This window comes from Solea solea, chromosome 1 (genome assembly GCF_958295425.1).
Source record: "Solea solea chromosome 1, fSolSol10.1, whole genome shotgun sequence".
Taxonomy (NCBI): domain Eukaryota; kingdom Metazoa; phylum Chordata; class Actinopteri; order Pleuronectiformes; family Soleidae; genus Solea; species Solea solea.
In genome coordinates, this window is record NC_081134.1 from 33,333,004 (window position 1) to 33,354,486 (window position 21,483).

Consider the following 21,483-nt stretch of genomic DNA (forward strand, 5'->3'; position numbering starts at 1 on the left):
TTTTTTCACACGTCAGTCATCAGAAGGAAATCCTATTGCATAACAATGGACAGGACATACATTTTTGCCCAGCCCAAAGATGATGTCTATCAAGCTAAAGATAGTAAATCAGCTGGACTTCAGACTGAGAGCTCTTCACATCACTATAACTGTTAACCTAGAGTTTGTGCACTGGTTTTTCTGTGTATTTCTGTGTCCCCTGCTGCACTCCGAGGACGCACAGACATCAATATGAGCAACTTTGGGCAGATCCTGAAGGAGATTGGGGAATTTGGTTTATTCCAAAGACTTCTGGTTGTTGCAATATGCATCCCCAGTATGTTTACAGCATTTGATTTGATCGGTCAGGTGTTCACAGGCATGAACTTCCCACATCACTGTAACACTGACTGGATTTTGGCCCAAGGACCCAACCTGACGGAGGAGAGACAGAAGAATCTCACAATTCCCGTGAACAGTGATGGAACGTACGAGAGCTGTAAAATGTACACGCCAGTGGATTTGGATTTGGAAACAATCGAAGTTTATGGGATTAACACAACAACAGTATGCATCAATGGAGAAGTTTATGAAACACCCAAAGGTGCTTCTAGCATTGTCACCGAGGTAAGAGACACTTGTTTATTCTCCAGTTCTTGACCAGACAAGGGAATACATACAACCAAAAATGCAATATGTATGTAAAACTCCACAAAGTGACCACCAAGCTTTTAATCCACACCTGTAGCAAAAAGCAGTTTTTAGTGTCTGTGGCAGTCTCAATGTCTTTTACAATGTCTTTTATTTCTATTTATGTTTTGTGACAACCTCTTGTTTTATTTTAACTATGTACTATTTTGATTACTTTTTGTACGTCTCCTTTTAAGGTTCAATGTTTTTATGCTGGTTATCTGAAGGTGAATTTCCACCTTGGTGGACAATAAAGTTCTATTCTATTCTATTCCATGCAGTGACCAAGATTGAAATAATGTAGAGCCATTTCAATACATGTCGTTTTGAATGGCAAAGAATTTAATTTCACCACCCTGCCATTGTCATTGTGATGACTCATTCTATGCACAATTAAACTAAATCTCTGTTCACCATTTTAATATTTTCTTTCTTCCTTCCCGTCATCAGTTTGACCTGATGTGTGACACGGTCAGTTTCATTGAGATCTCACAGTCCATCCACATGGCCGGTCTTTTGGTGGGAGCACTGGTGTTTGGGTCGATGGCTGACAGGTACTGACGCCACTTTACTGTAGATGTGGAGAAGAAACGGATTGAAATGGATGAAAATGTTTCATAGTTTTTCCTTTTTTCACAGGTTCGGTCGACGCTTCGTGCTCCTCATCGCATTCTTTCAGCTCATGTTGAGTGGTCTTGCTTCTGCTTTCTCACCCAACATCTATGTGTATATAGTTTTCAAATTCTTCAGTGGCATCGCAACTTCTGGCATTATTCTGTGTGGATTTGTTCTTGGTAAGTTCAATTTTCACAACTGAAACCTAGTATCACCAAGAACTGCTGTCCACAACAGTATCATTTCTGGTTCTGCCACTGTGAGAAGCAAAAGCACCATTTTAAGATTCTGTCACCCACTAATAGCATTGTTGTCTTCTTGCTCTTAAAGGTGGAGAATGGACTGACTCTTCCAAATTTGCTTTGGTTACCATTATGTGCCTTTTGACGTTCTCGATTGGACTGGTGGTAACATCTGGCATTGCCTATTTGATCCGTAACTGGAGGATCCAACAGCTGGTGTTCTACAGCCCTATTATCGTCTTCCTGGGAGTCTTTTACTGGTCAGCAGCCTCACATACTGTATTCATGTTTCTAAAATGGCAGCTGTGGGAAAATATTAAATGTTTATATTTCACGTTATCACCTAGGATTCTTCCAGAGTCGGCTCGCTGGCTCATCACCCAGGGCAAGAAGGAGGAAGCCATAAAGGAGATCCAGAGGGCAGCTAAGGTGAATGGTAGGAAGGTCCCAGAAGACATATTGAATCAGGTGAGTGACATTCAAGAATAAGAAGAAAGAAATCTAAAATAACAATGCTCTGAATTATAAACTAATACATCTAAAAGTTGGAGGTTGAAGAAACATCTGAGAGAAGAAGCATGGTGGACATCTTCAGAATCTCATATCTGAGGAAACGTGTTCTCATAATGTGCTACATCTGGTGAGTTCATTTCAATCACAATCAGCTGTCTCTTCTACATCACTACCTCTGTGGTGACACTGACCACATGTCTCCCATGTCATAGGTTTGCAATAAGTCTGTTGTACTACGGACTGAGCCTGAATGTTGGCAACTTTGGGTTGGACATCTACCTCACACAGTTCATCTTTGGTCTAGTAGAAATTCCTGCACGTCTGGGCTCTTTGCCACTAATCCAGCGCTTTGGGAGGAGAATATGTGTCGTGGTGTCGCTATTTTTTGGAGGTTCTGCTACTCTTGGGACACTTGTTATTCCAAAAGGTAATGTGTTAGATGCCAACATCATTATTTTATTGTTAACACAACACAAATAGATTAATAAGTAGAAGATCTACCAGCTGAAAGTATGGAGAGTTTAGTGTTGTTTCTTTGCTCTCTTGGTTTTTCTTAGAGCAAGCTTTTGACATGAAAATGGCCAAAGCAGTGTTGAATGCTGAGCCGAAGTCAACAAACAGCATTCTTGCATAAGTGTTCTTGTTGTCCAGTTGTGTTGTGCGCCTTTGTTTACGGCCTCTTCACAGCCTGCAAGCACTTTCGGACTATAGAGCACTATCGATAAGTAGTAAGAGCAGTATAGATAAGGTGGGAATATGTACAGGTAAGAGCAGTATAGATAACATGAAATAGATAGGTAGTATACATGGTATACAGATTGTAGTATGTAGCGGTAGAAGTTCACCAGGATGGGAGAGGACAGGTGGTTCTTCTTCTTCAGTGTCCTCAGGAAGAAGAGTCTCTGGTGGGCCTTCTTGACCAGGCTGGAGGTGTTGTCCAGGAGTTGTCCAGGACAAGAGATGTGGGTCCCCAGGAACTTGAAGCTAGAGACACGTTGAACAGCCATAACGTTGATATGGATGGGGTCGTGTGAGCCTCTTGGCTCCCTCCTGAAGTCCACAATGAGCTCCTTAGTCTTACTGGTGTTCAGGAGCCGGTTGTTGTCAGTGCACCATGCAGCTAAATGCGGTACCTCCGCCCTGTAGTCGGCCTCGTCATTGTCACTGATGAGGCCGATCACCGCGGTGTCGTCTGCAAACTTGATGATATCGTTGGATAGGGCTGTAAAGTCCCGGTCGACTGGTCTTTTAATCAGTCGATCTGTTCTGGTTCGACTCAAATTCTGATGAATCGACTTTTTGCCATGTTAATTTCATACAGTCTATGGTTAATTTGATTTCATCTGGAGGAATGTACCAAGTGCTAATGGGGGTGTTTTCAGAGCACCCATGTTCCACAGGTAACAGCGGGTCTTCAGAGAACACCCCCCTTGTTTTCAGTATTTTGGATTAGCCCAACCCACCGGTGACAGAAAGGCATCAGAAAGACTACGGTGGTTTTATTTAATTTTGAGCTACAGTCTGTCTTCGTTATGTTGCTCTGTCCGTTTTGAGTACATGAACATATCAGAATTGGCATATTTCAATGTTTTAGTCCATTAATCAATGATTCGTTTTATAACTGCAGCCACACTCGCCCGCAACAACGGCAGCGATCTATTTGTGTCTCAGCCGTGAAACTGAGCTCCTATGTTCAGTCTCCCTCTGTGTGAGGACATGCACAGAGACAAATAATCTAAATATTCCTCAACAGTTGATATCGCGCTGATATCAACGTACTATAGTATAGTATATAGCATATCTTCGGAAATCATGCACTATGATTTTGCGCAGATGCACAAGATGCAAAACGCTTTCAGAGCCATCAGCCCACCCCCCCGACTAGTCGATTTTGAGTTGAAATTTCAGGGCTTCAGTCAACCATGAATTTCTTTGGTTGATTACAGCCCTAGCGTTGGATCCATGCACAGGTCTGCAGTCATGAGTGAAGAGGGAGTAAAGGAGCGGGCTCAGCACACAGCCCTGTGGTACATCAATGTTGAGGGTAGTAGTGGTGGAGCAGATGTGGCCTGACCTAAGATTCTGAGGTCTGTTGGTCAGAAAGGCTGTGATCCAGATGCAGAGGGGAGAGGTTGATGCCTAGGTCTCCAAGTTTAGTGGTTAACTTAGAGGGGATGAATTGAAGTCAACAAACAACATTCTTGCATTCTTGTGCTCATCGTCCAGGTGTGTTGTCTGCCTTCCATGTATTTTTAACTAGGTTTAACTAATTTTACCTCAAACAAAGCACGTTTATTTTACCATAGTGGCTGAATTGATTTCTATTCTGACCACAGACAATACAATGAAAGTGTCAAAGTCACTTTCGTCAGCTGTTCACGGGGTCATTCAGTTGGATTATTATTATTATTTATTATTGTAATATTGTCATGCAACATGTATTATATTTGTTTATGATTTTTAAGTGTTTGGAGATTTTTTTCCTCCAGATCTTCCGGCGGTGGTCACAGTCCTAGCTGTACTCGGAAAATTTGCGGCATCTGTCACTTTCACCATAGTCTTTGTGTATTCTGCAGAACTGTACCCGACTGTTTTAAGGTAAGATGGGTCCATATCTTACCTAATATGTTTGCTCATATAAGTTGGCGTGGCTGATGAGCTCTGTGCCTGTACTGGTAGGCAGAATGGTGTAGGTCTGAACTCCACGTGTGCTCGTATCGCGGGCATCCTGTCTCCACTGATCAGACTCCTGGGCGTCTACCATCACACCATCCCCATGCTGATGTACGGCATCTTCCCCATTACTGCTGGAGTCCTCTGTTTACTACTTCCTGAAACTCGCAATGTTGGACTTCAAGACCACACTGAAGAAACGTATGTATATAAAAAAGAAAATCACCGGAAGAAAATCAAAGCAATATTTTTATTTGTTGTTTTTGTTTCTTTCTTTTTTTTTCTCCAGAAAACCTGACAATGAGACTATCGAGATTCCATCCAAACCACAAAAGAGCACAAAAATGTAATTTAAATGACCATAATGGTTGTTACAGTCATTTCCTACAGTGTGCTTCTGTTCACCTGTTGTTTTAGTAACCTTGACAGCATGCAGTCATAAAAAAAGAAGAAAACTTTGACTCAGTAATATATTTTTTCATCATGTTCCATGTTTAAATAGCAAATGGAATCATCTAGGCCAGTGGTTCCCAACCTTTTTTCCTTGAAGCCCCCCTTGCTTGTGTCCAGGACAAACTAGGCCCACCCGACTTGAACCCCTGTCCAGGGCACGCACACAAAAAAGAATAAAGTAAAAAGTTCATATGCAAAAACAAACAGCAGTTGTAGGTTTTTGTTCCTATATTCTCACAGTGTATATAGATAAAAACTGTCCTGTGCTTTCATTAAATAAAACCAAGGTATTGCCTTGGTTTCTTATATTGATACCGGTGAGTCTTTGGTACTTTTATGTTTCTTATACAACAGGAACGTGATCAGGTGTTGGTGATAAATAGCTTAATAAATCAAAAATTATAGTTTTTATTAGGGTGATACTGACTTCTAATTATCCAGTAGAGTGTCTGATTGGGCTGCACAAATATAATTATATTAACCTCACAAACCCAGAGCGGTCAAAGATCTGTGCCTCCCCATGTGATTTCTGGCGCCCCCCCAAGCGGGCATTGGACCCCAGGTTGGGAACCATGGATCGAGGCTATTTATTAACTACACAAATCAAAAACAGGAACTGGAAATACGTAACTTGACGCGCTGTAAACAAACGAGGGATCATTTTTAAACTGTAAAATGTGTAGATCTTTTATTAAAATTTCATTGTTTTTATAAATTATTATAGATGACACCTATGTTCTTCTTTATGTGAGACTTGTGCGATGGCGCCCTAGCGCCCTCTATGGATGGGCCGCCACTGCTGCCCACATTTAAAACAAACGGAAATTATCCCCACACTGCCCAGCTCTGGTGTCTGTCTGTCTGTCTGTCTGTCTGTCTCTCTCTGATTGCCACACAGCACCAGCTGTGTCGAGCTGCTTTCCTGAGCCATCTCCACACCTGGTCCCTCTTGAAGCTAACACACCAACATCCACGTTCAGGTTTTACAGTAAACATTGTTAACTAAGAAAAAATTTGACTTTAGCAATTTAGACTTCAGTCGCCTGAGGTACTGAGGGATCCTGTGGTTAGTTTTTTTTAAACATAATCAGGATGAAACTGGTTTCAATTGGTGGCAGTTAGACGTCATTCGGATATTTTTGTGTTCCACTGTGAAGACACACAGATACCGATATGAGCAACTTTGAGAAGATCCTGATGGAGATTGGGGAGTTTGGTTTATTTCAAAAACTTTTAGTCGCTGCAATATGCATCCCCAGCATTTTTTTAGCCTTTGATTTGATCGGTCAGGTGTTCACAGGTATGAACTTCCCACATCACTGCAACACTGACTGGATCTTTGCCCAAGCGACCAACCTGATGGAGGAGACACAGAAAAATCTCACCATTTCCCTGAAAAATGAAGGGAAATATGAAAGCTGTGAAATGTTCACATCAGTGGATTTGGAAACTAGTGAAGCATATGGGGTTAACGCGACGACAGGATGCATAAACGGATCAATTTATGAGACGCCCAAAGGTGCTTCCAGCATTGTCACTGAGGTAAAAGACACTCATTTATTCTCCAGTTCTTGACCAGACACGGGAATACATACAACCAAAAATGCAATATGTATGTAAAATTCCACAAAGTGACCACCAAAAAGCATTTTTTAGTGTCTGTGGCGTTCTCAATGTCTTTTACAATGTCTTTTATTTCTATTTATTTTTGTGACTACCTCTTATTTTATTTTAACTATGTACTGTCTCCTTTTAAGATTCAATGTTTTTATGCTAGTGAGCCAAAGGTGAATTTCCACCTTGGTGGACAATAAAGTTCTATTCTATTCTATTCTATTCTATTCTATTCTATTCTGTGACCAAGACTGAAATGACGTAGAGCCATTTCAATACATGTCGTTTTGAATGGCAAAGAATTTAATTTCACCACCCTGCCATTGTCATTGTGATGACTCATTCTATGCACAATTAAACTAAATCTCTGTTCACCATTTTAATATTTTCTTTCTTCCTTCCCGTCATCAGTTTGACCTGATGTGTGACACGGTCAGTTTCATTGAGATCTCACAGTCCATCCACATGGCCGGTCTTTTGGTGGGAGCACTGGTGTTTGGGTCGATGGCTGACAGGTACTGACGCCACTTTACTGTAGATGTGGAGAAGAAACGGATTGAAATGGATGAAAATGTTTCATAGTTTTTCCTTTTTTCACAGGTTCGGTCGACGCTTCGTGCTCCTCATCGCATTCTTTCAGCTCATGTTGAGTGGTCTTGCTTCTGCTTTCTCACCCAACATCTATGTGTATATAGTTTTCAAATTCTTCAGTGGCATCGCAACTTCTGGCATTATTCTGTGTGGATTTGTTCTTGGTAAGTTCAATATTCACAACTGAAACCTGGTATCACCAAGAACTGCTGTCCACAACAGTATCATTTCTGGTTCTGCCACTGTGAGAAGCAAAAGCACCATTTTAAGATTCTGTCACCCACTAATAGCATTGTTGTCTTCTTGCTCTTAAGGTGGAGAATGGACTGACTCTTCCAAATTTGCTTTGGTTACCATTATGTGCCTTTTGACGTTCTCTCTTGGACTGATGATAATGTCTGGCATTGCCTATTTGATCCGTAACTGGAGGATCCTACAGCTGGTGTTCTACAGCCCTATTATCGTCTTACTGGGAGTCTTTTACTGGTCAGCAGCCTCACATACCGTATTCATGTTTCTAAAATGGCAGCTGTGGGAAAATAATGAATGTTTATATTTCACGTCGACACCTAGGATTCTTCCAGAGTCGGCTCGCTGGCTCATCACCCAGGGCATGAAGGAGGAAGCCATAAAGGAGATCCAGAGGGCAGCTAAGGTGAATGGTAGGAAGGTCCCAGAAGACATATTGAATCAGGTGAGTGACATTCAAGAATAAGAAGAAAGAAATCTAAAATAACAATGCTCTGAATTATAAACTAATACATCTAAAAGTTGGAGGTTGAGGAAACATCTGAGAGAAGAAGCATGGTGGACGTCTTCAGAATCTCATATCTGAGGAAACGTGTTCTCATAATGTGCTACATCTGGTGAGTTCATTTCAATCACAATCTGCTGTCTCTTCTACATCACTACCTCTCTGGTGACACTGACCACATGTCTCCCATGTCGTAGGTTTGCACTAAGTCTGTTGTACTACGGACTGAGCCTGAATGTTGGCAACTTTGGGTTGGACATCTACCTCACACAGTTCATCTTTGGTCTAGTAGAAATTCCTGCACGTCTGGGCTCTTTGCCACTAATCCAGCGCTTTGGGAGGAGAATGTGTGTCGTGGTGTCGCTATTTTTTGGAGGTTCTGCTACTCTTGGGACACTTGTTATTCCAAAAGGTAACGTGTCACATGCCAACATGACTGTATCATTATTTTATTGTTACCACAACACAAATAGATTCATAAGTAGAAGATCTACCAGCTGACAGCATGGAGAGTCTAGTGTTGTTTCTTTGCTCTCTTGGTTTTTCTTAGAGCAAGCTTTGGACATGAAAATGGCCAAAGCGGTGTTGAATGCTGTTCCATGTGTTTTTGTTTTGTAGATTTAACTTGTATTCTGAACACAGTCAATGCAATGAAAGGGTCAAAGTCACCGACTTCCACAGATTAGATTAGATTAGATTAAATTAGATTTTTCTTTAGATCAGATTCAACTTTATTTTCATTACACATGTAAAGTACAGGGTCACGAAATGCAGTTTAGCTTCCAATCAGAAGTGCAAAGAGCAGCAAGTGCAGTATATACACCATGTAAAGCAGTATAGTTAAGTAGTATAGATAAGTAGTAAGAGCAGTATAGATAGGGTGGGAATATGTACAGGTAAGAACTGTATAGATAACATGAAATAGATGCAGTATACATGGTATACAGATGTAGTATTCTGAACAAAATATACAGATGGTTTATGTACAGAAGTCCTCTGGAGAATACACAGATATGGTACAGAAGTATAAATACTGTGAACATACTAGATTCTTGATGAGGAGAGTGTAGTGGTGTGAGAAGGGGTGAGGGAGGTTCAGCGAGGGACAGAGTTCAGTAGGGCGACAGCTGTGGGGACAAAGCTGTTCCTGAGCTTACTGGTTCAGATGGTAAACCATCTGTCGTTGTCAATGATGAGGCCGATCACCGCGATGTCGTCTTCAAACTTGATGATGGCGTTGGATCCATGCAACGGTCTGCAGTCATGAGTGAAGAGGGAGTAAAGGAGCGGGCTCAGCACACAGCCCTGTGGTACATCAATGTTGAGGATAGTAGTGGTGGAGCAGATGTGGCCTGACCTAAGATTCTGAGGTCTGTTGGTCAGAAAGGCTGTGATCCAGATACAGAGGGGAGAGGTTGATGCCTAGGTCTCCAAGTTTAGTGGTTAACGTATAGGGGATGAATTGAAGTCAACAAACAACATTCTTGCATTCTTGTTCTCATCGTCCAGGTGTGTTGTCTGCCTTCCATGTATTTTTAACTAGGTTTAACTAATTTTACCCCAAACAAAGCACGTTTATTTTACCATAGTGGCTGAATTGATTTCTATTCTGACCACAGACAATACAATGAAAGTGTCAAAGTCACTTTCGTCAGTTGTTCACAGGGTCATTCAGTTGGATTATTATTATTTATTATTGTAATATAATCATGCAACATGTATTATATTTGTTTATGATTTTTAAGTGTTTGGAGATTTTTTTCCTCCAGATCTTCCGGCGGTGGTCACAGTCCTAGCTGTACTCGGAAAATTTGCGGCATCTGTCACTTTCACCATAGTGTATGTGTATTCTGCAGAACTGTACCCGACTGTTTTAAGGTAAGATGGGTCCATATCTTACCTTATATGTTTGCTCATATAAGTTGGCATGGCTGATGAGCTCTGTGCCTGTACTGGTAGGCAGAATAGTGTAGGTCTGAACTCCACGTGTGCTCGTATCGCGGGCATCCTGTCTCCACTGATCAGACTCCTGGGCGTCTACCATCACACCATCCCCATGCTGATGTACGGCATCTTCCCCATTACTGCTGGAGTCCTCTGTTTACTACTTCCTGAAACTTGCAATGTTGGACTTCAAGACCACACTGAAGAAACGTATGTATATAAAAAAGAAAATCGCCGGAAGAAAATCAAAGCAATATTTTTATTTGTTGTTTTTCTTTCTTTCTTTTTTTTTCTCCAGAAAACCTGACAATGAGACTATCGAGATTCCATCCAAACGACAAAAGAGCACAAAAATGTAATTTAAATGGCCATAATGGTTTTTACAGTCATTTCCTACAGTGTGCTTCTGTTCACCTGTTGTTTTAGTAACCTTGACAGCATGCAGTCATAAAAAAAAGAAAATAACTTTGACTCAGTAATACTTTTTTTCATCATGCTCCATGTTTAAATACCAAATGGAATCATCTAGGCCAGTGGTTCCCAACCTTTTTTCCTTGAAGCCCCCCTTGCTTGTGTCCAGGACAAACTAGGCCCACCCGACGCACACAAAAAAGTAAAAAGTTCATATGCAAAAATAAACAGCAGTTGTAGGTTTTTGTTCCTATAATGTGCTTTCATTAAATAAAACCAAGGTATTGCCTTGGTTTCTTATATTGATACCGGTGAGTCTTTGGTACTTTTATGTTTCTTATACAACAGGAACGTGATCAGGTGTTGGTGATAAATAGCTTAATAAATCAAAAATTATAGTTTTTATTAGGGTGATACTGACTTCTAATTATCCAGTAGAGTGTTTGATTGGGATGCACAAATATAATTATATTAACCTCACAAACTCAGAGCGGTCAAAGCTCTGCGCCCCCCCATGTGATTTCTGGCGCCCCCCAAGCGGGGCTTGGACCCCAGGTTGGGAACCGTGGATCTAGGCTATGTATTAACTACACGAATCAAAAGAAAAAAACAGGAAGAGTAATCTTCATCTTCATCTTTATGTGAGACTGGTGGGGCAGTGCCCTCGTGCCGTCTATGGATGGGCCACCACTGCTGCCCACATTTAAAACAAACTGAAGTTGTCCCCACACTGCCCAGCTCTGGTGTCTGTCTGTCTCTGATTGCCACACAGCACCAGCTGTGTCGAGCTGCTTTCCTGAGCCATCTCCACACCTGGTCCCTCTTGAAGCTAACACCCCAACATCCACGTTCAGGTTTTACAGTAAACATTGTTAGTGCTAAGTACTATTGTACTAAGAAAATATTTGACTTCAGTCGCCTGAGGTACTGAGGGATCCTGTGGTTAGTTTTTTTAATCATAATCAGGATGAAACTGGTTTCAACTGGTGTCAGTTAGACGTCATTCGGATATTTTTGTGTTCCACTGTGAGGACACACAGGTACCATTATGAGCAACTTTGAGCAGATCCTAAAGGAGATTGGGGAGTTTGGTTTATTTCAAAAACTTTTAGTCGCTGCATCATGCATCCCAAGCATTTTTTTAGCCTTTGATTTGATCGGTCAGGTGTTCATAGGTATGAACTTCCCACATCACTGCAACTCTGACTGGATCTTGGCCCAAGCGACCAACCTGACGGAGGAGAGACAGAAAAATCTCACCATTCCTCTGAACGACGATGGAAAATATGAGAGCTGTGAAATGTTCACACCAGTGGATTTGGAAACTAGTGAAGCATATGGGGTTAACGCGACGACAGGATGCATAAACGGATCAGTTTATGAGACACCCAAAGGTGCTTCCAGCCTTGTCACCGAGGTAAGAGACAGTAAATGCAGATGTCTGTTTTATTACTGAATTTTATTACAGTTTCTGTGCGAATCACAACATCATTCTGCATGTACACAATCTTTGGATCTTCTGTTGTGCCAGTCGATCAAATATTGTGTAGGTGGTAGACAACACAAAGAAAAATAAATCACTCTTTTGAGACCCAGTACAGGGTTATTCACAGGCTGCGTGTTTCTCTGGTTATTCGAGGTAAATGTGACCCAAACTGCTCTTCATTATGTTTGCTATACTATGTTAAAACAGCTGTGGTACATGAAGTCATCTCAGTATGTGCTGTAACTAAACCTTATTGAGAACTTGGCTACTGCTGCAACAAAAAAGGCAACAAAAACTAACAGACTACATGGACGGTTATTGAAAAGGATTGTGGCTGTGTTGGTCACTTGGTCACTGATTGAAGTGTAAATTTTGCTCTAATAAATGAAAATAAACAAGTGAGATCATTTTGTTGCGGAATATCTTTGCACACTAACAGTTGCATCAAGTCTAGTTACGACACCAGCAGCAATCTTTAAATATGCTCATGATTTCCATGATAAAAAAAACCCCATCTCCATTCACCATTTAACTGTTTCCCTTTTCCCCGTCATCAGTTTGACTTGGTGTGTGACAGGAGCAGTTTCATTGAGTACTCGCAGTCCGTCTACATGGCCGGTCTCTTGTTTGGAGCAGTGGTGTTTGGACCGATGGCTGACAGGTCTTTAATTGTGCATTAGAAGCCTATTGAAGTGTATTTTGCATCATAAATACACATCAAATGTGGAACAGTTCTCTCCTTTTTTTTTGCAGGTTTGGTCGACGTTTCGTGGTCCTCCTCTCACACCTTCAGCTGCTGCTGTGTGGTGTTGCCGCTGCTTTCTCACCCAACGTCTACGTTTATATGGTTTTCAGATTCTTGTGTGGCATCGCAGTTTCTGGTATTTTTAATACTGTTTTTGTCCTCGGTAAGTCTCAACATTCACAACTGATCATAGCTTTATATGACTAATAATGAATATTAACTTGTACTCCTCAAAACAAACATTCTGTGCCATTGCTTTCAAGCTGGGGAATGGAGCGATTCTTCCAAGTTTGCTCTGTGTACCATTATCTGCCAATCTACATTCTCTCTTGGACTGATGATCATATCTGGCATTGCCTATTTGGTCCGTAACTGGAGGATCCTGCAGCTGGTGCTCTACTGCCCTCTTGTCCTCGTCCTGGGACTCTTTTACTTGTTAGCATACCATATTCATTTTTCATTCATGTTTAAAATGTGTAACGGCAGGCAGAAGAATGAATATTTACTAGTTTATTTTCACATCACCTAGGATTCTGCCAGAGTCGGCCCGCTGGCTCATCACCAACGGCAAGAAGAAGAAAGCCATAAAGGAGATCCAGAGGGCAGCTAAGATGAATGGGAGGAAGGTCCCAGAAGACTTATTGAATCAGGTGAGCAACTTTAAAAGGCTTATGTTACCCCTCGACTACTCCGTCCATCAAATGATTGTCATCTGGTGGTGCCAACACGCCACACCAGACAATCCAGACTCTTTTCATGTGTCGTTCCACGCTGGTGGAATGACCTACCGAGCACTACACTACCAGAACCCAGCTCTTCCAAGAGCATCTTCTGTCCCAGCACTTACCTTACCATCTCCTTCAGCACTTGGATCCACCACGGCACTCTCACCCTCTATCTGTTCCTCCGTAGTGGAGTTCTTTCCAAGACTTCTTCTATGTAGCTTATTCCTCTCTTGTTTTGCTTAAAAGTCAATGTAAAAGAATCTTTGACTTCTGCCAAAAATCGAACACAATATTTAAAATGTGGTGAATACACCCTAAAATATTTAGGTGGAGCTTGTGGAAACGTCCAGAAGACAAAGCATGTTGGACATCTTCAGAATCTCATATCTGAGAAAGCGGGCTCTCATCATGAGCTACATCTGGTGAGTTCATTTCAATCCCAATCTCTTCTACATCAAGAGATTGATGTAATGTAACATCACTACCTTTATGGTGGCACTGACGATATAAGTCTCTCACGTATTAGGTTTGCAACAAATCTGTTGTACTACGGACTGAGCCTGAGTGTTGACAATTTTGGGGTGGACATCTACGTCACACAATTCGTCTTTGGTGTAGTAGAAATTCCCGCACGTCTGGGCTCTTTGCTATTTATCCAGCGCTTTGGGAGGAGAATAAGTCAAGCGGGGGTGCTATTTCTTGGAGGTCTTGCTTGTCTTGGGATACTTGTTATTCCAAAAGGTAATGTGTCACATTCTAACATGACTCTAATTTATGTTTGTCCTAAATGGGATTTTGTCTTGGGTTTTTTTCCTCTCCAGATCTTCCGGTGGTGATCACAGTCATAGCTGTGCTAGGAAAATTTGCTGCCACTGCCTGTTTCGCCGTAATCTTTGTGTACACTGCAGAACTGTACCCGACTGTGTTAAGGTAAAGTAGGTCCTATATTGGAGTGAGATATAGTAAAGTCCATGTTAGCTCATATAAGTTGGCTTTGGTAGGCAGAGTGGCATGGGTCTGAACACCATGTGTGGTCGCGTTGCGGGCATCCTCCAGCCACTGATCACACTCCTGCAGGTCTACCATTACACCATCCCCATGCTGATCTACGGCATCCTCTCCATTGCTGCTGGAGGCTTGTGTTTATTACTCCCTGAAACCTGCAATGTTGAACTTCAGGACTACGCTGAACTCGGGTGAGTAGCTCTCATCAGGATTTATCAGGATAACCAATGCAATTGTAAAAAACCTTTTCTTTTTTCTTTTTTTTATTTCAGGAAACAGGAGAGTGGCACTGCCAAGATTGTATCCACAGCAGAAAAGAAAAGAAAAATATAAAACAGGTGTTTTATACTTTTTATTTTTTTTATTTCATTGTGTGTATCTGACATAGTAATATTATTATTGTTGACAGTCTGTAATTAGGTTGAGGTTGTTGGTGGTTTTACTCTTAAATTCACATTTACCATTGCTCAGGTTATAAACGGGAAATTATAAAATGCTGAAGCGTGAACCTGATCAGACAAAAAGGCTAAACCAATATTATGCTTTTCTCTAAAATGCACAGAGACCAACCAAAATTATACCGACATGTATGAAAATAAACAGTGGTTGTTGATGTCACAAAAATGCTACTATTTATTACCGTCTTTAACTATTGTATGATTTTTGTTGATATTACATTACACAGTTGAATATATATCACAAAACAATCTGCTGGTTGAATCAAAATGGTTTTTCCGATTGGTTGATTAATTATTTCATATATCTGTTGTAGAAGATCAGCCCATGAGCGAAATGACTCTAATTGGTCGTCATAACCACACTAAAATACAAAACTAAACAAACAATGATGATTCATTACATGGTCCTCCAAATATCTTTTAAAAAATCAAATAGATTTGTGTTTTATTGTCATGGTCGCCGTTTCATTGGCTGTGGACGGAAACAGAAGAGTTTATGAAAGCTAATCACGAAAACCTAGCATGAGCAATGTTTCTGATCGTGGTACTCACATTTACAGTGTGCATTTATGCTTCCAGTTCGCCGCGTACCACGTTGGGAGTTTTCTTCAGGAGCCACTGGTTCTTGTGTTGAGCAAATCCAAAGCCCTCGTCGTAGTTCCCTTTCTTTCTGAACAGTTGTTGGTAATGAAATATGCAGTAGAACTCCCCGTGTAAAGGTGTGTAATTTTGCATGCTACGGAAAAAACACACATAAGTCCCAATGCAAATGATTCATATTTATTCATTTTTAATCATGTAGATTGTATTGCACCATTTTAAATTCTAACTGAAGATATAGACTGAAATGCTGTCTCATTTTGAACGGGGCAGCGTTACACTGAACCACTTTGTGAATCTGTTGCTTGTCTTACTCATGTTGCATGCAGCAGATGTTGACAACTGTTCAACTTTACATGGGTTTTCTACAGGTTCTCCGGTTTCCTCTCACAGTCCAAAAACATGCAGATTTGGGGATTAATTAAATTGGACACTGTAAATTGACCATAGCTGTGAGAGTGTGAGTGGATGGTTGTTCCATGTGTTCTCCATGTGGCCCCCACCTATTGACCTATGTCAGCTGAGATTTTCAGTTTTGTAAATGATATTCCAATTCAGAGAGAAATAGGCAACGTGTTGCAGGTGTTTGTTTTTTGCAAATCTTAAGGTTTAAAACTGGCACGGGATTTATAGCTGGAAGACTTTGTGCAGTTTTTTTTAAATACAGTCGAGTGGTACATACCCGTCTTCTCTTGCAATACCATGTTGTGCCTCAGGAGGCAGTTAAGTAAATGTTGCTCTCTATTGTGAGGGGAAGTTTTTTTTGCAAATAAATGACATTTGATGCTGAACTTGGAATATTCATTATCATTTTAAATGGTTATTAAGTAGCTGACAGTGCTAACACTGGCTATGTAGCAACAGTGAATACTTACATACGGTGCCTTTAGCAGTATTGTTCTGTTCCGTCATTTATCATGAGAAAAACAATAAAAAGATTGCAATCCAATCCAAATGTTAACAATGTTATTAGTTGATAAATCAGAAGTCTTGTGAAATTTGTACAAAATTTGATTGATATCTTTCAAACAGTATGTATAAAGTGTACATTGAACATAATTAATCAACCAATTAATCAATATAACATTATGAATGTACTTTAATTTAGTTTAATTGTAGATATTGGCCCAAATACAAAATATTATACTGTAATTGTGTCGCACGAGCAAAACCAAATAGTGGAAGACTTTATACAGGTATGTTATGATTGATTTGCATTACCATACTATGAAAATGCATGCAGTTGTTTGCATTAAATCTATTATCAAATATATTAAATATTATAATATCGTATTACTCTTTTGTTGCATAGGGTATTTGGAGTTATCTTATATCCAGGCCAATATTTCATTGATTCATTCTAATACAAGAAGAAATAGGTCAAATATTGAGAGATAATTGAAAATAAAGAGTACAGCAGAATCTCCTGCTTAATATTCTCACCTTAACTTTTTCTTGCACTGTTTACAAATGAAGCACGTTTTGTGAAAAATGTATTTTTCTGCCGTTATTTTTTCCATGGGATAAACCGGCTTCAGGCAGGCATAGCACGTCTCCTGACAAGTCGCTTGAAACTGATGATAAAAGATAGATTTTCATGAAAAAAAACCATCAACAAAACAACGTGACATGACTCAAAACCAAAAAGTGTGTTTAATTTCAAATGTACGTTTCAAGAATACAAAAAAAAACTAGTCAAACATTAAAACATGTACTGCAATGGCAACCTTTTTATGTATAAACAAAAAAAGCTAAATATAGACAATTTGTCACTGATAATCTAAAAAAAGTCCAAATTTAGCCACTCAATAACTACAGCTAAACCATCTTAGTATTACGGTTGACTGGCAGGTGGACTTCTGGGTATGTTGTGACCTGATGTGTCGCCGCACTGACAGATGTTGGACTCGTGGCTGTTAGCATGGTTTCTGGTTGCGTGGTGACAACCGTTTTGGACGAGTAAAACCGATTACCAATGTGATCTGAACGCTCATAGTTTTGTGTGACTGTTTTGGTTCCTACAATGGGATTCCCCTCTTGGTCGTTTTGCACCTCGAGCACGCTGCACTCTCGTTTGGGGTGAACTGGACTGTAGGTGGATTGTTTTTGACCTTCTTTTTGAGCTGGGCTGTGGCACGTCAGGGTCTTTGTTGTGCGGAATTTCTCTTCCGTCTTTGGGCTGTGCTGACACATGGGACAAATTGCGGACTCTGGCTGTGCCGTATCTGTTTTATCCATTTTTTTAATGCCAGACTCTATGGAGATGAAGGCAGGTGAAGATGGGGGACTTGGTGGTTGCTTTGCAGAGGCTACTTCAGTGGCCGCACCTTGTCTAGCCATGTTTCCCTTTGTGGTAGGGCTTTCCTGTGATTTTGTTCTGCATGACCCAATACTAATTTTACTAATATTTTCAGAAGATGGAGCTTCTTTCATCGTACCCAAGGACTCTTTGAACAAGCACGATAAACCAGCAATATCTGAGTCAGATTTCAATGTCGAGACAGAGCAAAGAGCCTTCTTTATGGCTTCTTCTATGTCTATAAGTTTGGCTAAGGTCTGCTCTTTCAGATTCATAATTTCCTCACTGGCTCTTTCAAGATCACCAAAAATATGTGCCATCGATGACTTGCTTTGAGGGTTGTCCATCAATGGTGACGTCTCCTCTCTGTGTTCCACTTCTAGCTTTTTTTGTTTCTTGTCGTTGGAGGTGACGACCCACTCTGGCACGTTCTCAAACACCCTCCTCATAGATCTCACATCCACCTCGCTCGTGTCTTGCTCAATCTCTTCAACGCGACTCAGAATGTTCTGCAGCTCCTCCTGCTTTTGCAAGTTATCAAAAATTTCCATGGCTGCTGTTATGTTCCCTCTCATGATGTCGTCCATGTGAACTGACAAACGCTGCCGGCACTCGTCCTCTGTCTCGGTTCGCGCTCTCTTTTCTCTCATCTCAACTTTACTTTCTTGTTTAATTTGTCCCCCAGTCTCGTGCCGGTCTTTGCCATCAACGGTTTGTGTGCCAGCGTGACATGGATCAGTAACAGTTTGCTGTGGTTTAGAATCCATATGTGAAAGAATGGTGGATTTGTTAGCTTCAATTGTATCTTTTGGGTTTTTGTTGTCGGGGTGGGCGAGTTTGACCCGTTTTGGCTTCACAGGGGCATTTTTTATAGACGAAGACTTCTTACCTCCAAATTTTTGGCACGCTTCACTGAAATCTACATGACTCTCATCTGTTTCATTCATTGTGTCTTTGGCCTGGTTTCTTTCCTCGGGGGTTATCACTTTAGGTGTGGCATTTATTTTATTTGGTTGGTTCTTGGTTGACACATCTTCATCCTTGCCTACAGTTTTTTCTTGAGATTGCAGTTTAGTTTCAGATCTTAAAATGTCTGTTTGGTTTGACTCAAATTCTTTTGTGTCGCTTGATTGACTATCTCTTTGTTTCTTTTTCAGATGCTTTGGTTTAGGTGGGATGGCTGGTTTTGAAACAATTGGTCTTTTGTTTTCCTCCGTGGCAGCACTTGCAGCTGATTTATTGAGGGTTTCACTCTGGTTATGGCACTCCACATTGGGCACATTCACCTGCTCCATAGAAACCTCCTGTAACAATTTAACTTGAGCTGATCTGGATTCAATCACAGGACAGAGCTCCTCAGTATTGGGCCTCTGAAAAGATGTCTTATCCACTTTTTGAGATCTGCCTTTTTGAGTTCTGGAAGAATTTTTATATATCATGGCTGCTTTGAAATCTCCCCTTGAGACATTAATATTGGATCTCTCCAGGGAATCCAAAGCTCCTTGAAGTTTACCTTCAAAAACAACTTCATCCTCTTGCTGTTCATGTGTTGTTTCTGGGCTGTCAACAAGAGTTTCGATTTTATTTTGGACCACATCTTCTTGTATGGATTTCATTTGAGCTGATCTTGATTCACTCTGAGGACAGAGATTCTCAGTCTGCTGAACTGATGTTTTGTCCACTTTTTGGAAGCTGTCTTTTTGAGTTCTGGAAGATTTTTTATATATCATAGCTGCTTTGAAATCTCCTCTTGTGACATTTATATTGGATCTCTCCAAGGAATCCAAAGCTTCTTGAAGTTTTCCTTCAAAAACAACTTCATCCTCCTCTTGCTGTTCATGCTTTGTGTCTGGTCTATCCACAAGAGTTTCAATCTTGTTTTGGACCACATCCTTTTCACAGTGGTTGTCAGTCTGCTGAACTGATGCTTTGTCCACTTTTTGGAAGCCGTCTTTTTGAGTTCTGGAAGAGTTTTTATATACCATAGCTGCTTTGAAATCTCCCCTTGAGACATTAATATGGGATCTCCCCAAGGAATCCAAAGCTTCTTGAAATTTACCCTGAAAAACTATTTCCTCCTCTTGTTGTTCACATTTTGTCTCTGTTCTGTCAACAATGGTTTCAAATTTGTTTTGGACCACATTTGTGTCCTTTGGATTCTTTTTGCAAGGGGTAGCCTCTGAATGTTCCTTTTCATTGCATATCGCTGTACTTTTGTCTTGGTTATGTGTTTTTTGAACTGAAGTACAAGAAAGCAAGTCCACTTTTTGATGCAATTCAGCTTCTGGTCCTGGGGATTGTTCAATAGATTCCGGAAAAAGACGTTTCTGTTTGTTTTGTGATGACTGATACAAAGATTTTGCCTCAGCTGTGGCCTCCTGAAGGCTATCAATTGCAGATTTGAGGTTTGATATCTCATCGTCATCATCTAACACTTCAACTAGCTGAGCTTGGTGGACCCCGTTGTCATCCTGTGGACCAGGATGTAGATAAAACCCAGATGTTTCAGCTGTGAAATTACACACTTCTTGTGCAATAAAACCACACTCTGTGGAGTTCTGGCTCTTTCCAATTGCCACTCTTTGACCTTGAATTGCATTAGAATATGTGGTAGATTGAGTGTGTTTTGGTTGATTTTGTCTTTGATCCACAGAGAACAAGCATTTCAGCTTCTTTACATCCACTGGGACCCACTCTGAAGAACTCTCCTCTGTCTGATCACTTTGAAGCTGTGTTGTTTGTTCCACCTCAGTCTGGTTTGGAGTGAGTTCTTGTTCCTGCTCTGTGGCTTCAATCTGCAGAGTTTTCAAATACTCCAAATCTCCCTTTTCAATACAACTCTTGAATAGTTTCACGTTCCCTTTTTCAGTGACCTCAGGCCTGATTGAGCCAGTGCACGTTTGGTCTCGAGGAGTATCTAGAAGGCAGCTTATGGTAGATTCAATTATGCCTTTCTTACCTTGAGTCTCTGTTTTAATGTCATGAGTTTCCACTATTTCTGGTTCTTTATAATTTGCATCATTTCCTTGTGGAGCGCAATAACCTTTCACGTCTTTCTCATCAAAATAAAAGTAGAGGGAGTAAACAATGACTTCTGCACATTTGTTAGCGTCCTCCTGAATGATGACTCCTTTCCTCAAAGAGTTATCCTGATTGAGAATATCCTCGACAAGCTGAACTACATTGGCAGTTTTACACTCCATGTCTTGGCTGGTAGTGGAATGCCAGTGGTGCACAGGCACACTCAGGACTGTGGCATCCATATTTCCTGTTCTATCCTCCTTGAGATAAGTGATCTGTGGTTTCAGGTTTGACCTTGGCAACAACTGGACTATAAAGTTTTGTGCACCACCTTCAGCCACCTCGTCGTATTTTATCTCAGGCCGACTCTCTAGGAGCACAAATTTAGCCTTTTTTGCTATCATTGTCTCATTAACCTCAATGATTGAGCCATCTGAATGTATGGCATTAGCACGATAAAGGGTATTCAGTGTCTCCTTGATGTTCTCCACCATTGTCTCAATGTCATCCTTATTCTGATGCTTAATTTGGTCAAAGGGCATTGATTCAAACAGATGGGCTCTGTTTTTGACATTAGTTATCAAAGGGGCTTCATATGCCACACAGATATTTGCTGGGATTGGGGATTTTTCTCGTTCTATGTTTGATGAAATAAACGGGTTGTT

General features: G+C 40.8%; 5 protein-coding genes across 7 annotated transcripts in view; 3 read left to right on the forward strand and 2 right to left on the reverse strand.

Moving 5' to 3' along the window:
• Window positions 1-6,550, forward strand: LOC131458140 (solute carrier family 22 member 13-like). 2 transcript variants are annotated; one of them, XM_058626911.1, is made up of 11 exons: window positions 1-606; window positions 1,120-1,223; window positions 1,309-1,463; window positions 1,615-1,786; window positions 1,874-1,994; window positions 2,072-2,166; window positions 2,252-2,466; window positions 4,529-4,637; window positions 4,719-4,913; window positions 5,002-5,058; window positions 6,466-6,550. In XM_058626911.1, exons 1-11 carry the CDS (start codon window positions 232-234, stop codon window positions 6,494-6,496), a joined length of 1,629 nt encoding a protein of 542 aa, XP_058482894.1. In that variant the 5' UTR covers window positions 1-231; the 3' UTR covers window positions 6,497-6,550. The 2 variants fall into 2 exon arrangements, with proteins under 2 accessions (XP_058482894.1, XP_058482903.1); XM_058626920.1 differs by lacking the exon at window positions 6,466-6,550 and having other exon boundaries at window positions 6-606; window positions 5,002-5,369.
• On the forward strand, window positions 5,871-11,733 carry LOC131458147 (solute carrier family 22 member 13-like). Of its 2 annotated transcripts, XM_058626934.1 has the most exons (11): window positions 5,871-6,707; window positions 7,191-7,294; window positions 7,380-7,534; window positions 7,685-7,856; window positions 7,944-8,064; window positions 8,142-8,236; window positions 8,322-8,536; window positions 9,894-10,002; window positions 10,084-10,278; window positions 10,367-10,423; window positions 11,655-11,733. In XM_058626934.1, the coding sequence occupies exons 1-11, from the start codon at window positions 6,339-6,341 to the stop codon at window positions 11,683-11,685; spliced, it is 1,623 nt and encodes a 540-aa protein (XP_058482917.1). In that variant the 5' UTR covers window positions 5,871-6,338; the 3' UTR covers window positions 11,686-11,733. The 2 variants fall into 2 exon arrangements, with proteins under 2 accessions (XP_058482917.1, XP_058482928.1); XM_058626945.1 differs by lacking the exon at window positions 11,655-11,733 and having other exon boundaries at window positions 5,872-6,707; window positions 10,367-10,695.
• On the forward strand, window positions 11,149-14,824 carry LOC131458152 (solute carrier family 22 member 13-like). Its single transcript, XM_058626961.1, has 10 exons — window positions 11,149-11,896; window positions 12,523-12,626; window positions 12,719-12,873; window positions 12,974-13,145; window positions 13,240-13,360; window positions 13,763-13,857; window positions 13,962-14,176; window positions 14,257-14,365; window positions 14,437-14,631; window positions 14,713-14,824. The coding sequence occupies exons 1-10, from the start codon at window positions 11,528-11,530 to the stop codon at window positions 14,771-14,773; spliced, it is 1,596 nt and encodes a 531-aa protein (XP_058482944.1). The 5' UTR covers window positions 11,149-11,527; the 3' UTR covers window positions 14,774-14,824.
• LOC131458128 (uncharacterized) overlaps window positions 14,780-21,483 on the reverse strand; it is a 13,616-nt gene continuing 6,912 nt past the window's right edge. The window contains exons 10-12 of the mRNA XM_058626891.1: window positions 16,942-17,072; window positions 15,451-15,634; window positions 14,780-15,370 (exon numbers count right to left, since the gene is read on the reverse strand). Of these exons, the coding sequence (XP_058482874.1) occupies window positions 15,466-15,634; window positions 16,942-17,072 (300 nt within the window). The 3' untranslated portion in view covers window positions 14,780-15,370; window positions 15,451-15,465. The remainder of the gene's footprint in view (window positions 15,371-15,450; window positions 15,635-16,941; window positions 17,073-21,483) is intronic.
• Window positions 17,133-19,262, reverse strand: LOC131458119 (xin actin-binding repeat-containing protein 1-like). The gene has a single exon (XM_058626880.1). The coding sequence runs from the start codon at window positions 19,234-19,236 to the stop codon at window positions 17,317-17,319; it is 1,920 nt and encodes a 639-aa protein (XP_058482863.1). The 5' UTR covers window positions 19,237-19,262; the 3' UTR covers window positions 17,133-17,316.